Below are 17,838 nucleotides of genomic sequence, written 5' to 3'. Positions count from 1 at the left end.
TAGACTTGCCTCTGAATTCTCTCAACTAAATCAGCATTTATCAGAGCGGAATTTTTGTGAGCCAAATCAAGATCATGATTATGTCTTGCACACACAGCTAATGGGCAGTAAATGTTATGAGTCTGCTGATACAGTTATCAGGATACCTTTGAAGGTTAGTGCTCTAAGAAACAGTGTTTGAGCTGCAGTAGCACCACCAACAAAATTATTTCCCTGTTTGTCCCGGAGGTCACGACTGTATATAACGGGTCAGATTCAGAGCAATTCAGAGCCAAAATGGACAAGAGCACAAAGCACAATATTTCTGGCCTACTATGATGGCTGGCTGCACCTGTAGTACTGCACTGTTCATAGATTCAAATAAGCAAAGCCTGCTATGGGCTAGTCTTTCCCCACTCATGCCAACAATTTAATTTTTATTAATCTACCCAGCTAAAATATTATCAGGCACATCACCAATGTAAAACAAACCACAGTAAAGTCAGGAGAATTTATTGATGCAAGATCAGATCCTGCACCTGACTCATCCTGCTTCTCTTTCAGACCTGTGATGAGGTGACTTCTAGCAAACAAACTGCAAATCTATATATCCCTTTTCCATAAAAGCTTCTTGGAAAAGAACAAAGGAGATCTTTGTGACCTCTTACCACTTTCTTCCTCACTCATTTCTCTAAAATCATTCTGTTTACAGCAAATGTCTTCTCAGACCATATATTTCTTATTTTCAGTTCACAGCCTTTTCATATGCCCTTCTCTCAGTATTTACTGCAGCACTTTAATCCGGGAGTCAGCAAGTCACTTGCTAAAATGCAAGCAGGGGTGTCAGGAAGCTCTGGGAGGACATTCAGGTAGATGTCATTATTGCTGCTCACCTGTCTTCAGTGCACAAACTCTCAATCACTAGCTTGGAGGGTGGCTTGCTTTCTTTAGAAAAAAAAAGAAAAAAAAGAAAAAAAAGCCAAACCAGTGCTTGCCTTCCCCATTATTAGCCAGTTCCATATCTGAGATAACAGAAAGACTGGGAGACCAATTAATTTGGCTGCCTGCTTTCCACCAGACAATAAATCTTAAACATATACATAGTAAGTATTTATATAATCAAATTTCTTCATTTCTGAAAGAGGCATCTGTCCTGGCTGAGGACTCCATCCACCCATGAGATGAAGTTGTATTTTGTATCATCCAGGAGAATTTTCTCGTGAGTTGAACAGACAGGCGAAAAAATCATTAATACATTTTCCCCAGACCTACCAGAAACTTGGAGCTGAAATCACAAAGAACTTTCAGATTAGAATTATTCTCTTTTTCTCTGGGAAAAACATGAGGAGCCAAAACGAGAGCCAAAATCAGAAGTCCTGAATTATCTCCTCAGCTATATTGATATACAGTGCTGCACCATCAACACCAAGAACTGAACAGCACCAAATGCACGCAAGAGTGCTCTCACAATACTGAGTGATGTGTGCTTTTTTTTTTTTTAAAGCAGCAAGTTTAGTTAAGATATTGCTGAAGTGGCTATTCATTCAAAGGTACTATCACAAGGATAAAATGTCATTTTATAATCAGTTTTCAGGCAGGCATTTGCACTCCAGATTGTTTAGTCATCAAAGTGGCTATTTACTCAAAGGTACTATCATGCGTATAAAAAGTCATTTTATAATCAGTTTTCAGGTAGGCATTTGCACTCCAGACTGTTTAGTCGTCAGTGGAAACCACTTCTCAGATGCATAAAATCGACATAAGGACAATCAAAAATGTAATACCAGGTAGTCAGGCACTAGGCCCATTTAAATCAGCTCAATAATCTGGAAACAAAAAAGCAGCACGGTGTTCTCAGGAAAGGCCTATTTTAAAATGAATCATTGTACACTGTTGAGGACACGTGACAAGACAGCTTTAATAGGAAATAAGAGAAACACTGAGTAACCACCCGAAACAAATTATATCTGAAAATGCAACAAAAAAATGATTGCTCCAAGTCGAATGTTGCACAATTCACTTAGACAGTTTTTTTAAGTGATGTTACTAAAGTTTGAAGACCTACCCTAGTTCCCATTCTCACTGTACTCACTATGTGCCCTCAACTCTTCTCACACTGTAAGCTCAAGGGAGCGAAGGAGGATCACAGTTTTGCAACTTAGATGCCAAGCAGAAACTGGAGTGAAGGTAACAACTATACCTATGTGATTACTTTGCTGCCGTGTTTCTCTGGGTTTGTCAGAAGCTCGTTAGAGCAACGTTATCTAATTATGACAGGAAGAAACTGGGAGAACAAAATCTGAGACTTGTTACTCCTGACCCTGGTCCACTGTCAGGAGATGGCAAACACATTTAAGTCCTCTGTGCTTCAAATGTACCTTTTGAAAGGGATATTGCTTTTTATCTAGCTGCAGTACGTTTCACAGAGAAAGGAGGAGGCTTTATCAATTCATGCTTGCACAGCCATTTAAGGTTCCTGAAAGGCAGCGTTAAGTATTGCTAGGACTATTTTCTTTTAATAATGTTTTGCCTACTTACCAAAACTACAAGCATTGCAAAGAGAAAGACAATTTATTCCCCTCCTGTGTTTGGTATGTTACCTTTCTATTTCTTAACGCTCACTGCATTCACACACTTACCTTTGGTCTTGAACATCATACAGATGAGAAATTAATGTTAAAAATGGATTCTGTATTGCAGGGTTGTTGAGGGTCATTTTGTTACTTGACATTGGGTCAGATTCTGCTCTCTTTACATCTGTCATGGCTTCACTGAGCATAGTAATTTTGGAGGTGTTTAGCTGTTGTATCAAAGTAAATTTTTTGCATCTGAAAAAAATTTTGAAGTGTTGTCTACTCTGTATTGTAGGGTTTAATCCATTGCAAATTCAACTGAATTTTTTGCACAGAGCTACTTAGGAATACTGGGGAGGGTACAGCAGACAGGAGGAGGAAAGATAGTCAGAAAATACTTATTGAACTAAACTAAAGCTATCTAAAGTCAACCTTTCTGAAAAAACTTTTGTGAAGAATGTTTTCTTAGTTTTCTTTCTCTTTTAGCCCAGCCAGCACATCCCCACGGGCACGCACCCATCCCAGCACCCCGCTCCCCGGGACACCGCAGGGCCAGGGCCCGCACCCACACCCGCAGCAAGGGCAGGTTAAGCTGAGCAAACGCCCTCCTTCAAGCTCCATATTTCTCCCAATTGATTCAAGACAGTATTTCAGATATTTAGTATACCCTACATTTACATGGCTGCAGGCTTGACAGCTGAGGTTTGATTAACAACCAGAAACAGCAACATTTCCAGTACTGGGGAATGGAATAGATTATGTCCTATAGTATTGATTTATTAGTCGTTTTGTTAATATTTTCTGCTTTGATGAAACTCTCATTTTTGCATGGGATTTTTAATTTTCACTTACATTGTTCAGATTCCAACCAAGATACTGTAAGCAAAAATAATCATTAACTTTCCAGCTCATTCACCGATAACAATTTTGTTTCCAGCTTTTCTGACAATCAGGTATGCAAATTATCTGAACACTATGGACAGAAGCCTTTTAAAATGTGTTTCTTTTCTGGTGTATGATAGCCACTTTAAGCAAATTTCTCTCTTACGATGTTCCTTACCACTATTTCTAGTACTATTTCTGATTTTTAGATGCTGAAAAACAAAAATTCTCAAAGATAGCAGAAGATTTTAATCCAATCAACCAGAAAAATACATCATTTCAGCTACAACTGTCTCCTCATTTACCAGAGTCTCCATGCAGAAACCTGGTTTAACTTCTATTTAACATGCAAGCACAGAACAAATTTCTTTGCCAACTAAGCAAACCTTGCATAAGCATTAATACACATTTTCAGAGTGAGAAGTAAACCAGATAAGAGGCAAATACCAGAAAAAAGAAACCACAAATGTTCATAATATTTCATCAAATGTGTTTTCATTACATGGAGACCTTATTTATATTAGCTGTTCATCAACCTTACAGTTGATTACTTACCAAAACAACTTGTAAAATGCAAACTTTTAATTAGTACAGTATTGTCTGTATCTCCACCTGACATTTTTTTAATAATTACTCCCAATCTGCGAGAAGAAACTACACCATATGAGTCATTTGTCCCATAAATCAGTTTGAATACCAGAATTTCTCAGTTAACTGTCTATAGTACCCTGCAGACCAAGAGTTATTTGCTAAAATAATTCAACACATAAAATGAATAATGTTGGTGGAAAAAACCATCATTTGCTGAAAGAAAATTTAAGAGCAAAGAAAGAAACTTAGCTATTTGAATAAACCATTCCCCTGCTAACTTCAAGGAACATTTATGGTCCCTGCTTAAATTGAAAAAAGTTTGAATTATTGGTCTAATCAGTTAGAAACAGAGGGGTAACTGGAAACTGTAGATGAAGGTAGACCAGCGATTGGACTTCACGGCAGCGTGCCAGGGAGAGCCACACATGGGACAGACTGGTCACAGCCCATGCTGTGCTGTCTCCTCCTCCAGAAGCACGTGGCCACGGGGGTCATTACTTGAAAGGGTGCATCTTATTTCCTCTTCTCAGTCCTGGCTGCCACAGCAGACCTGAGAAAAAACAAAAAGCCAATCCCTACATGTCATCCACCTGTCATCCCTCAGAAACTTTCTTGCTTCTGACTCCATGGGAATGCATTCCCCTGCTCAGGCATGGGAATCTCTCTCTTCTGCTACTACCTCTGGGATTTCAAATGAGACTGCTGGAAAGGAAAACTATCATGGCCAGAAAAAGAGAGAGCATTTAGTACAGCTTGTCAAGAGTGAACATCCATGGAACGTGGCCTTCACACCAGGACAGTGCCCTTATACAGTTACTGCTCAGCAGGGTCCTGCTTCTGAAGTGTTTGTATGTGCTGCCAAAGAAGGGCATTCTTAAATATTGTGATGAATTCAGCTATGGATTCAACAGCAATGGACTTCCAGCTGCTGAATGGAAAACTTGCATGGTATCATAGAGGAAGTCTTCTCAGAGTCAGACTGTCCTGTGGAGCAATGCACATCAAATGTCCCTAGTAAAGACAGCATGCAAAGTGCTCGAGCGTGCGGTGTTACTTCTACCAAAGTGAGAAATTTTGAAAGATGCCAAAGACAAAGCAGAAGTCGTTTTTTGCAAGAGGCTCTTCTGTCTCAGTCTGTGTTTGACCTACAGTGCATACCAGAGGGCAGACCAAACTCCACCAAATTGCTCAAAAAGGAACCATTAACTTAACAAGGAGGCTGGACAAGTATTAACAAGGAATTCATTAATGAGGAGTTAAAGGAAATGAAGCCACCTTAAAATCTAAGAACACAAAGATGGATCTGCCTAGTGGAAGGGGTAGCTTAAGTTTCAGCTGAAATGTGCATATATTCAAAAAGATTCAGTCTAGCACTTTCTGTACTAATGGTCAAGCTTTCAAACAAGGCCTGAACTGTTAAACACACACAGGCCACCTACCTCAAAGGAGAGTTTACATTTGCTGCATGGATCCTCAGGAAGAATCAGGATATTACCACAGCCCCAGAGCTCCTATACAGACAACCATGCCCTCGTTACGAATTCGAGCCTTCAATTTCCGATAAGCAGTGCCCCTGTATGTGGATACCAAAGGTCCCGGAGTTGCTGTTACTAGTAATCGCTCTCAGCAACAGCAAGAGAAGTACCCTGAGGAGTCTGACAGAGGGCACGGCAGGCTCTGACCTGAGCATTAATAAACAGAGAGGCAAATACTAGGAAAATATTACTGGGAAGACACAAAATTTCTCTTTACAAAGTAGATTTACACTTAGACCAGTATGCTTTAGCAGAGATTTGACTATTTAAGTTAAAAATGCTTTCTGCAAGGATGTTCGTAAATGGCAACTGAAGTGAGCAGTATTGTCCTCAGTTTTCCCAACTTACCTCTTCACTACAGCAGTACAGGAGATCTCCACTGTACCAGAGCAACAAGGGAAAATGACGTTTTAAACACTACAGTCTGTTTTTTCCAAAACTACAGCCTGTACTAGTTGATGTTAACCAACTGGTTTCCTTTGGTTCTCATGTTTTGTAATTTTATGAATAAAAACCAGACTTATGCGATCACAACAGAATCATATCAATGCCTTCCAGTTTCCAGTTGTACAATGCTCACGTACACAAATAAAACAAAGCAAAACAACTAAATCTTCCTCATTTTTCTAAAAATATTCAGAGCCAAAATAAGTGTATAGAATACAAAAAACTAGCTAAATCAAAAAGTTTTATATGAATCCATAAAACTGCATAAAACACAGCTTAGCTATTAAAAAGCAACTTCTAAGCCACCATATTTGGTCATTTCCTGCACAATCACAAAGAAGAAGGAATGTTCCCGAGCTTATGCACAATGATGTAGGAGAGAGACAAGTACAGGAAAGCAAAATTTCATCGTAAATAAAATCTTTTTACTGACAATGATGCCGCACCATGAGATAACGTTGATTGCCTAGTTACCAACGAGTAATTCTGGAAACGTCTCAGGACCTTCCTGCTGAAAATATTAATTTAATCTCACATCTAGCCACCTGTGTGATGCCAACTTCTCTATCACAATTAACGGTTTTATTTTTCATGTGCATGCTGACAGCTCCTAAAATGTAATGGAAAGTCATTTATGTGTAATTTAAAGTCTGATTATTTGAGTGTTAAAGTTACCTCACAGTCCTTTATATTGGGAAAGGGAAATTTAGTAAGAAATTGAATCGGCTTTGCTACATTAAAATAACTTCTCAATCTGATATGAAAGTCAGGCCTAAAGTTTGCTACTATTAACATATGATGCAAAAATATGGTTTCACCTGAGAATAATTTCACAAATTATCATCTTGTAGATGGTAAAACCTGAGAATAGGGTATAAAGGAATTTTATGTGTGTCTTCAAACGTTTCAAAAGACAAGGAATTGAATCAATAAATGAGCTCTCTGAGCAAGATAATTTGCTACGTTGTACTTGGAATTGATTGAAAATTTCACATGAATCATTTTTTCCACGAAAAAAACAGATTTTATTCCAAATCAATATTTTCCATATGAAGATATTGACTACAGCGTATTTTGTGTCAGGGCAAGTCAAAACATTGCATTTGGCTTTGTCAAGCTGAAACATTTCATTTCAAGTTGAGTTAACATAAACTTTGAACTGGCTCAGCCTTGGTGCTGCTTCCCATGGCCACCCTCCCCATGAGCTATGCTCTGCACCTGGACTACGCTTCTGTAATGCAGAACGGGTCATCTTCGCTACTGAATCTTCTCCTCAGATTAACTGTTGCAGCTCAAGTGGATGCTGGCTTTTATGCTAGCTTTCAAAACTTGCACATTTTTTATTTCATTAAAATATTTTTGGTGGGTTTTACAGTTGTCATCTAGTTAAAACTGTTTCATGGAAGAAAGAAGCCTGGTATTTCAAATTTTGATGTTAAGGCAGATGAAAAGAAATACAGAAAGTAATCAAACTTTCCTAGAGAAGAAAAGTCCATTTGCACTTCTATGTGTGCTCTCTCCGATTAATCTGATTCTGTTGTTATTTATATAGTTTTCATCTTTTGTATTACTTTGTAGGCTACAGAAGAAGATGAACCACCTCATTCTACTTTTCCCATTGTTCTTGGCGATAGCATTTGCTGACAAAGAAAGTCAGAAAACAAGCCAAAACTTTTCTTCAAACAATGCCAGTCATAAACGACTGAAGAGAGACTGGATATGGAACCAAATGCATATTAAAGAAGAGATTGATACACCATTACCACACCATGTTGGCAAGGTAAATAGCAGTCTGCTAGCAATGTATAATTAGAAATGCAGACAGCAAATGAGTATCTTGAAAAGTATTACTGGTTTGCAGTTTAGGCAGAATAGAAGAGAAAAAAAGGAAATAGAAATGGGACTTAATACCAACATACTAACGTGTTAAAATCTTAAGAATGTGGACACAGAGTAAATCAAGAATAATGTCAAAGGGATTCTAATTCTTTTGAAAAATACAAATAAATTTTAGAGAATGGCAAGTATGGAGCATCCGCAGTGCAGAAACAATTGCATTGCATGCAGGTGCACAGTTAGGAAGGAAGTCTGGCGGCTGACGTATGTCAATATTTTTCTGGTAGCTCACGATCCTTTCAAAATCCTAGGAGATCAGCTAATAAAAACATATGCATTAAAAAACAGACAGTTTACCTCTCTCAGCTTGGATACAAAACAAAAGTGCTATGTTTAGGAATACTGTTACACAATCGAAAAATTTGTTTCACAAAGTGAAAGAAAATAATTTTTAAAAATAATAACGAGCATTGACCTGCTTGCAAACTCATTTTCTTCAGGGCAGCGCTCATAAAATCCTATGATTAACTGCATATCACCCAGACAAAGTTCTTCCAATCCAGTCTTTCAAATTGAACTACTTTGACACTTTTCAGATAAATGCAGTTGTACGTTTTCCTCCCATGTACAACAATCAGCATCTGTCAAGGCTGTCTCGGCAAAGTGAAACAGACCTTTCTGGATCAGTGCTGCTCGCTGGCAGAAAGCATGAGAGAGAGAGAGAAAAGAGGCCATAGGGTACTCTCAGCTAACACAGGGTATCTCTGTTTCATTTCAGCCCAATTCAGTAGCAGATTGAGGAGAACGCTTCTATTCCTGGAGCTGTCCTAAATAAGAGTAATTCACTTTGTACTGTGCTCTGTGGTCTTTCAACAGTGGAATGCTTCTGATTACTTTCGCAATGGCTGTGTTCAGTGCATTGCACTTGCAGGATTGAACACTTGATAAACCTTTTAAAAAAGGCCACAGCAGCAGCGCGGCAGAACTGAGTGACAGCTGCAGGAATATGCTGATACATTTTGATTTTATCTTTCATGACCTTGGATGCTTTCCTTTGTATGTTCATCCTCAGTTTTAGAAAAGGCAATCTTGGAAGTCTATACCTTTTGCACTGAATAAGTAAATAAAAATTGAGAAAAAAGGCACAGACTATACTATCTTTGAGATCAGGATGAGGTTATTTCTCATGTTACACCTCTGGAGTTGTAAACAGTTCTTCAGCAGCCCCAGCAGCCAGAACCATGATTAAGTATGTGGAATGAGGGAAGAAAATTTTACTGACACATTTCAAAACATAAAACAGAAATGAAAGAATGTTCAACAGTAAATGACAACTATAAGATAAATCAAATCCTGAATACCAAACAGCTGCAATTTATGATAACATCAGTAACAAAAGACTAGAAATTCTTGGTCAAACCCCGCAATTATTGATAAATAGCTTGCTGAAATAAGAATGCAATATAGTGCATGGAAAATTGTGGTTTAGACCTTCTATCAGTGTCCTCAGATGGGTGAAGGTATAGAAAGGGAAGAAGCATCAGATTATCTGCAGATTAAATAATGTGCAAAACCATTTTGGATTGGATTATATTATATTTTAAAACAGATTAATGTTCATTCCTTTTACCCCATCCCTTTTTCATTGCATATAATCTTGAATTTTAAAATCTATGGGGTGGAAATTTAATCCTACTGTCATAGCATGAGGCTAAAGACTGACTATAAAAAAACTGAATGTGACTAAACACAAGAAAGCTGTCAGCTATGGCAGAATTCTGCTCCATGCTAAGAAATAGAGACTAACGTTGAATAATGTCAGTAGCTGTGAACATAGATTTGATTCTGTAATTCTGTGAAATCTAAGTAAAATCTCTGCTAAGTTCAGAAGGTTACTTGCAAACAAGAGTAGCTCAAACTGAACGTGGTGGCACGTGTTATTTCAGACATAATGAGGTTAATGATTTGTATGTGTTAACTGCATGAGCAATTTGTATCTTTAGGAAATATGAGATATTATCTAAAAAAAAATGCTTCTTGATATGTAAGCAAGTTTCAGTCTGGATGCAAGTTTCATCCTATAACCCTGCATGGCTGTACCTGCTGTGGTGCTGTTCGTTCAGTAATACTCCAGCTGACATCAAAAGTCTTGATGGCTATTCTGGTTTCAAACCGAGTCTGAAGAAGTCCTGATTGTGTTTATCTTCTGGTAGAAACTGTGTTGCATCTGGATGCCAAAGCCCACTTTTATTTCTTTGAGTTATACTTTCCTTCTAGATCACATCAAGCGTAAGGAACAACAACGCTAAGTATATTATTGAAGGTGAATATGCCAACACCATTTTTAAAGTGGAAGAAACCAGTGGTGATGTGTATGCATTTGAGAGGCTAGATCGAGAAAAGAAAGCAGAGTATGAGCTGACAGCTCTCATTATTGACAGAAGAAACAACCAGTCACTGGAACCCCCATCTAAATTCATTATCAAGGTTTATGATATTAATGACAATGTCCCCGTGTTTGAACAAAAAGTATTCAACGGATCTGTCCCAGAAATGTCACCAGTAGGTACGTTCTTCCGTCACTCATTTCCCTTTATGTCTCTAGTTAAAAAGCAGAATTTATAGTAAATATGCTGTTTGGAAATCCTTTTCTAGGAACCTCGGTCACCAAAGTGACAGCCTTCGATGCTGATGACCCAACAGTTACAGGTCATGCCACAGTTACCTACCAAGTCATTAAAGGAGACGAATACTTCACAGTTGATGACTCTGGTAGGTCAGATACGCAAACGTCCTTACATTTTGTCCTTACCTTACACTTTGAAGAAAACACAGTTTTAAGCCTTTTTCATTCTGGACAAGGGGGATAATAGTTATAATAGTTCAAAAATACAATTTTCACCATAATTTAGAAAGATTTTTCATTCAAACTCATGCAATGCCACTGTCTGCATCTGGAAATGAACTAATAAAGTCAGGATATCAGGTGCCATGAACTAAATGAGAAGATGAAAGGTCATTTTTTCCCTGCTGGTGAAGAGACTGACTAGGAGCTAATATAAGTTCATGTTTTCAGTTTAGCATAGATACCATTCCTTTGACCAAGCGGGAAAAGGGAATACATAAATTCTGAAGCAACATTCAATAACCAATAACTCAATCCTTTGCTTTCCTAAACTTTCTGGTTTAAATTTTGCCCAGTTTTAAAAATAATGTCAGTATCTCTTGTAACCATACTAGTCTTCTAGAGCAAAAAACTCAGATAAAGAGGTTCTCAGACAAACTCTCTAGATGCTGTAGTGACCACGTTTAGACATTGTTAGACTGCTTCTAAGCAGCAAAGATCAGTTTAAAGGAATGTATTGTACAAAATCTCCCAAATATTCCTTCATGTAGAAAGATTCCTAACATTTCTAGCGTTAGAAAAATACTGCTGTAAAAATGCTACCTAAAGCTGAATGTGTGGCATAAGACAAAAATTCGCTGTCAAAAATAAGAGATGTTGGACATGCTGCAAAATCTAATCATATTCAATGTTATTTTTTCAAAGGTGTGATTTCTACAACAAGGGCTGATTTAGACAGAGAGAGTCAATCAACATATGAAATTATTGTTAAAGCGAAAGATGCTCCAGGGTCTTCTGGGGATTCAAGCACAGCTACAGTCATTATCACTTTAACCGACATCAATGACAACTTCCCAGTATTCAAACACCGTAAGTATAATGCAAGTGTCCAAGCGTTGCAAGCACTGTATCACTTGGAAACCAAAGGCTGACACAACTATAATGAATTTATGTCAGAGTTCATCACAATTCAACTTTTCTTAAAAGTGGACAAAAGAATCTTACATATTCAGAAGGTCTTCTGTATTTCAGCCCTAGCCACATTTCCTGGGTGATGTACACCTGGAAGAGAAAATAAAAATTAGTATTAATTTCATCGCTTCGTACAAGATCTTGACAATTTTGAGAATTAATTATACTTTTATAAAAAATACATCAAAGTGCTGTCTGTAGAGGTATATAATGCTGAATTCTCAATGAAATATTTTTCTGTAAGTCTAGAAAGTAAGAACAATTTTTAATGAAGTTCTAACTTCCATGTACACAGTCTTTATGTCTCTTTTGTGTTGTTTTGTTTTGTTTTTTTAACAGCATCATTTCACTTTAAAGTTCCTGAAAACATTTCAGTAGGAGGAGAAGTTGGCAGAGTCAAAGTAGAAGATATTGATGAACCACAACATAGAAATACGAAGTACAGTTTTGTCAGAGGAGATTACAGGGACACCTTTGAAATTGTAGCAAATCCATTCACAAATGAAGGAATTATTAGGCCAAAGAAGGTACTTTTCCCAGTAACAAAGACGATTATTTTGTTTTTCCATGTGTAACAAGTGTTTGATTCAGTTTGGGACTAGCAGCAGGAAAAAATGGAAATGCGTGGAAGTCAGTATGAAATACGTTCATCCTGAAAACCCTGTTCTGTGAGTTCTGTGAGTAGAAGAGCTGGTGATTTACTAGTCCATTTCAACTGCCAGTCCTGGGAAAATCTAGAATTACTGCAGAGTGCAATGGTGACTATGTCAGATACTCAGGTTACGCACTTCAGGCTCCTCTCAAACTTCAGATACTTGGCTTAAGAGTTGAACCAACTGACCAAGTCAAAGAATCTTTCCCTTCTGCAGCCCAAGTGAAACCAAAGTAGAAAATGTGAACCAGTCCACCTGACTACTCTTCTAAAAGTGCTCTTTATAGTTTGGCACTTGCTCCCTTACTTTCCTCAGGGTGTTTTCAGAGCTTCCCCACTAATTCCTTGTAACTCTTCAAGAGGGCCCAGACTCTCCAAAGCCTTTATTATGGTTTGCTCTTTGTTTTTTAATTCTCAGACGTACTTGATTTGTACCAAGGGACATTCCTGCGTTATGCATAGCACCGCCAAGCCAAGAGTTCATTGATTTCATTGACTTACAGTTAAAAAAAAAAAAAAAAAAAAAGAGGAGGGAGGACTATAAATCACCTCCTGTAATCCTCACATTGACAGGAACGTGTTTTTCACTTCCAAATGTCTCTCTAACTGTTAAGACTAGAAATGTCATTAAGAAGAAAAGAAAACTTTAAGGAAAAAAGAGTACCAATTATTCCAAGACCGGCAGTAAAGTCTTCAGCTGTGGTCACACTAGGTGTAAGCAGCTTTCCTTCACCAAATGCAGTCCTTCCCCTGGCCTTTCCAGGACCTGAGGAATGCATTGCTTGCAACTTCTGCCCCAAGGAGGAGCAATAAGAGACCTTACACATACACCCAGGTGATCTGGAATCAGCTCATCTTTTAACACTCAGTGGGCAACGCTCACCCTGCTGTTTTGTCCATGGGGTCTTTTGGCCATGCACAGGTCATAATTTTAAATATGCAGCCACATGAGATAAAATTTCAACTGCTAGATAAGCACTATCACTTCCATTTGCAATGTCTACTCAAAGAGAAAAACAAGAGTCAACACAATTAACTACCGTGTGTTTCACGGTGCTTTTACAGTCACAGGCAATAATGCAAAGGGACCCAAACTTTGAAATGAGCGATAGCTTGGGCATTCTTACCGCCCTAGCTCCCGGCCTTCCTTCCATTGTGTGATTCCTTTTATAATCTCAGTCAATGGCAAAAACAAGGAAGAGGATGTCATTTATCACTAAATGCCCCAGCTATCAGTCAGTGTAGCTATGAAGTCTGCCTTGAATGACTTCAGAACAGAAAGCCTAGCCAAGAGGAGAATCCGGTCCCCAACCTTTGAGAAAAAGGAGCTAAACAAGTTCTGGTAGCTACAAAATTATAAGAAGAAAATTATTTAAACCAAGAAATACTTGCTGAACTTAGAATACTGGATGAATCTGTTCAAAACCAGACGCTGCTCAAACCACTCTATGAAAGAGAAGTTCAGTTTGGAAATGCTCTCCCAAGAGTCTAGCTAAGATGCATTTTGGTAATATATCCAAACATGAATTAGAGCACAAAGCTTAAATTTGCATAGATAGCCAGTGCAAAGTTTACTTACTCCAAAGGAAGAATATCTGTGTTTGTCTTTTTTCTAGCCCCTGGACTTCGAAAAAGTAGCAGAATACAGGTTTGACATTGAAGCAACAGATCCCACAGTTGATCTTCGCTATTTTAAATCCGGTGGCTCTAGAAGCATTTCAACAGTCACTATTGAAGTCACTGATGTTGACGAGCCTCCTGTCTTCACCAAACTACCATATGAATTTAAAGTAAGGGAAAATGATCCAGAAATAAGAACACTTGGTTCAGTTTGGGCACACGACCCTGACGCAGCTAAACGGAAAATCAGGTAACACAACACCAGCTTTAGTAATTCTATTTTAAAGTGGAGAATTTGTTAATGATTCCAAGAATTTGACAAAGAACTGAGACTTTGGCCCTATTTTTCAGAATCTGCATGCCAAAAAAAAAAAAAAAAAAAAAAAAAAATCCTGTTTGATTTTTCCTGCACTGCAGCCAGGGATATAGAATCATAGAATCACAGAATCATAGAATTGTTAAGGTTGGAAAAGACCCTTAAGATCATCGAGTTCAACCGTTAACCTATCACTGCCAAGTCCACCACTAAATATATGGTAACCAACAAATACGAACATAAATTACATTTACCCATGTAATTACCACATAAACTTACTGATAAAACATTTGCACATTTACAGGAAAATGCAAAATCCTGGATATCTTTACATGGTTATAATTTATTGTTACATTTTTTATTGTAATAACTCTCTCAAGCATGTGCTTTGAAAAGAAAACGGACTTCTGAAACTTCTGGACTTCTGAATAGTTTCCAGACTATAATCTGGAAACTTTTCCGACGCATATATTTCGCTCTCACAGCTTGCATAATTTTAGGGAAATATTCCGAGACCACCTGGTCAAGATATTAACATAATTTGTCACACAAGAACTCCCTGACCTTCCACTATGAAGAACTGAAGTGAAACACAGTGTTATCACCCTTGCATTGACGTATCTCTTTTTAAACAAAAAACAGATTTATTCGACGAAAAGCTAGCCCTAATGGAGACTATATTAGGGTATCCGATACTGGAATTATTCAACTTCCCAAGCCTCTGGACAGAGAATTCAGTTCCTCATACAACATCACTGTAGCAGCTCAGGAAATCCTTGAAGATGGTAAGTGCTACCCACTTCCCTATTTGAAAGAAATCAGTGTACAACTTTACAGCAGGACTGTACCTTATCAAAAAGGAAAGCCGCAACCTGACGGCCTGTTTCCACAAAGCTACAAATGAAAGGGATGCTTGCAGGGTTTGCACAATAATCTTCCAAATCAAATGAGTATCTACAAATAGGTCAAATACAGTTTTAAGATTTGGCCCCTAGCTATTATGAAAATGCATCCAGTTTGTTACAAGGAATAAAAAGGGCATGAGGAGAGGAAGCAGCTTGGGAAACAGGGTTAAGCCTGTGGTTAGAGCAGAAACATCCCAGCCAGCTTCACCCACTTACACCGTTAAAAAATTCCCCTCCCATGCTGCCGCCAAGGCAGCATTGCTGCACAGGCACCTCCGTGCAGCTTCGCTCGGGTTCAGGAAGCAGGGCAGGCCCAGGGGCCAGTGTCAAGTCGGTTTGGGGGAGGCCGGCCTTTTCTGGAGGGTGAAAGATATTTAATAATATAGACGTGGCCTGTTCTGTGCCTGTTGCCTTAGTGTCAGAGAACGATGCTGGATCCCATAGCCACACAGTGTGAAGAATCAGGAAGCCATAAGCAATTGTCATTTTCTTCCTCATAGATCCTTGATGATTTAGCCCAATAGGAGAGTTTTCAGGAAAATATCTGACTCTGTCAAAGGAAAAATTTAAATTAATGATGGAGCTAGAAACTTTCCATATTCATCATGCAGGAGGCAGAGAGGTGGACACAAACAGTGGAAAGAGAGGGCTAGACAGCACTGAGATGCCAGACATCCGAGAGACCTGTATTCTTGTTGTTGTCATTTCAGGCCGTCTTTCTGACAGAGAATCACATGCCCAAGTTCACGTAATAGTTACTGATGAAAATGATAATGCTCCAGAACTTGTTTATCCCGAGGAACCCAGAGTGTGTGAAAACGCTGCACCAGGAAAGGTGAGACAGGAGGGAGAGTTTTTCCCTTAAACATGGATTATCTACTTGCGAGCTCAAGCGAAAGATGTCTTTTAATAAAAGTTAGTCTCAGTTTTCATACCCAAGCACCTGATCATTTCACTGATTTCCAAAACATCAGTGGTCAGAAATCTCTCTTCAGGACTTTACACTGTTGGAATATTGACTTTTACCTGCTTACACACATGGGCTGCACAGTTCCTCTCCCTCCAGGCTTTCAAGTATGTACATGCATTAGCAATTGAACCATGAAGTAGTCAAGCCTTGCAGAGCAAAAATTAGCAATTCAGTTTTATCACACAAATGTTCATACGTGATACTGAGAATGAAACCATTTCAAAATACTAAGAGAAACATCGCTGCATATAACATTATTGTAGTATTCATCAGAGTGCAAGTATCTGCCTGCACAAACAGTGTTAGTATTTGTGGGTTTAGATGTTTGGCCTCAGACACAAGTATTTAGCCCATACATGTAACGTTTGTTTAATTAAGAGACTTTGTCACAGACTGGACTCTCTGATGGAATCTGTTAGAACACACAAGGTATTATTTCACCTTCCATTTAATTTTTAAAATACTTTTGGGACATAATCATACACATTTTTTATATTTTATACATCTGATCTATCCCAGGTTGAGGTTTTCAAAAACAAGCATGTCATTCAGGAGTGGCAGTCTCAATGACATTCAATGAATGAGAGTCATACTTCTAAGTAAGTTGAACACTTTAGAAGATAGCCATCTTAGGTATTTAAACGAGCCATGTCTTTCAGCATAAGACTTTTTTTATGCTTTAATTACACAAGATTTCCTCTTTTGTTTCCCACCTGTGAACTAAGGGGCAAGACTGCTCTTTTTGAAGACCTACAAGGAAATTACTTGCCTTGAAAGAACTCGAAGAGGAGCATCACAAGATATCTCTGTCCTGCCCTTTACTGAAGGGTTATACAGGATACACAGCCCAGGCCTAACTTAAATGCTGTAAGCTGTTTTATCACTGGAGGCCATCTATACTGAAAATTATGACCTCTTCCATCTTTGTAGGTAATCATCAGGATTTCAGCTACTGACAAGGATGAAATATCACCTAGAGGTTTCTTCAAATTCTCCCTGGCCACAGAAGATAGCAACTTCTCCTTGGTTGAGAACTACGGTAGCGTATCCCTGCAATGCATTTTCTCAGCTAGCCAAAGTGAGACACCAGGATAGAGGGGAGAAAAGCTGTAGCAATGACCTATGATTGGTCTAGCTGAGCTAAGTAACAATTTATTTTTAAAGGCTTAACTTACTGAAAAAAATACTGTTTGTTGCCACCCAAGTTTCACTGAGTTCCCTAAAGGCTGGCTCTGTCTAAGGGGAAGATGTACCAACTGACTGATAATCTATAAGGAAAATCTGGTAGAGATTATCACTTAATTAGATGTCCTTACTTCTTCCAGATAACACAGCTAATATCACTGTCAAATATGGACAGTTTAATCGTGAACTTGCCAAAATCCACTACTTGCCTATCATCATCTCAGACAACGGTGATCCTGAGCTCAGCAGCACAAATACACTTGTCATCAGTGTCTGCAAGTGTAATGAAAAAGGCAACTTCACTTTTTGTGAGGAAAGAGCTAAACAAGTTGGAGTTAGTATACAAGCACTGGTGGCAATTTTTATCTGTATCTTCACAATCATTGGTAAGTATTTGACTTTTGTAATGTTCTCTGACTTAAAATGTGGGGATTGTTTTGTTTTGTTTTTTCTTAACCGAGATCTACAAAAGCTTTGTGGCTATAAAATGGTCAAAAAGGCAGAAATACTGTAACTATTTGGTTCATTGC

General features: G+C 38.3%; 1 protein-coding gene across 2 annotated transcripts in view; it reads left to right on the top strand.

The window, feature by feature from the left end:
* Window positions 1-17,838, top strand: part of CDH5 (cadherin 5) — a 31,025-nt gene that overhangs the window by 9,837 nt on the left and 3,350 nt on the right. For both annotated transcript variants that reach the window (XM_082320308.1, XM_082320307.1), the window contains exons 2-11: window positions 7,586-7,787; window positions 10,121-10,409; window positions 10,499-10,615; window positions 11,394-11,558; window positions 12,000-12,187; window positions 13,929-14,182; window positions 14,891-15,033; window positions 15,864-15,988; window positions 17,054-17,162; window positions 17,449-17,694. In XM_082320308.1, the coding sequence (XP_082176434.1) occupies window positions 7,599-7,787; window positions 10,121-10,409; window positions 10,499-10,615; window positions 11,394-11,558; window positions 12,000-12,187; window positions 13,929-14,182; window positions 14,891-15,033; window positions 15,864-15,988; window positions 17,054-17,162; window positions 17,449-17,694 (1,825 nt within the window). In that variant the 5' untranslated portion in view covers window positions 7,586-7,598. The remainder of the gene's footprint in view (window positions 1-7,585; window positions 7,788-10,120; window positions 10,410-10,498; window positions 10,616-11,393; window positions 11,559-11,999; window positions 12,188-13,928; window positions 14,183-14,890; window positions 15,034-15,863; window positions 15,989-17,053; window positions 17,163-17,448; window positions 17,695-17,838) is intronic.

The sequence above is a fragment of the Platalea leucorodia genome (genome assembly GCF_965183815.1).
Source record: "Platalea leucorodia genome assembly, chromosome: 8".
NCBI classification, from domain to species: domain Eukaryota; kingdom Metazoa; phylum Chordata; class Aves; order Pelecaniformes; family Threskiornithidae; genus Platalea; species Platalea leucorodia.
This window is presented reverse-complemented; position numbering and strand designations above follow the sequence as displayed.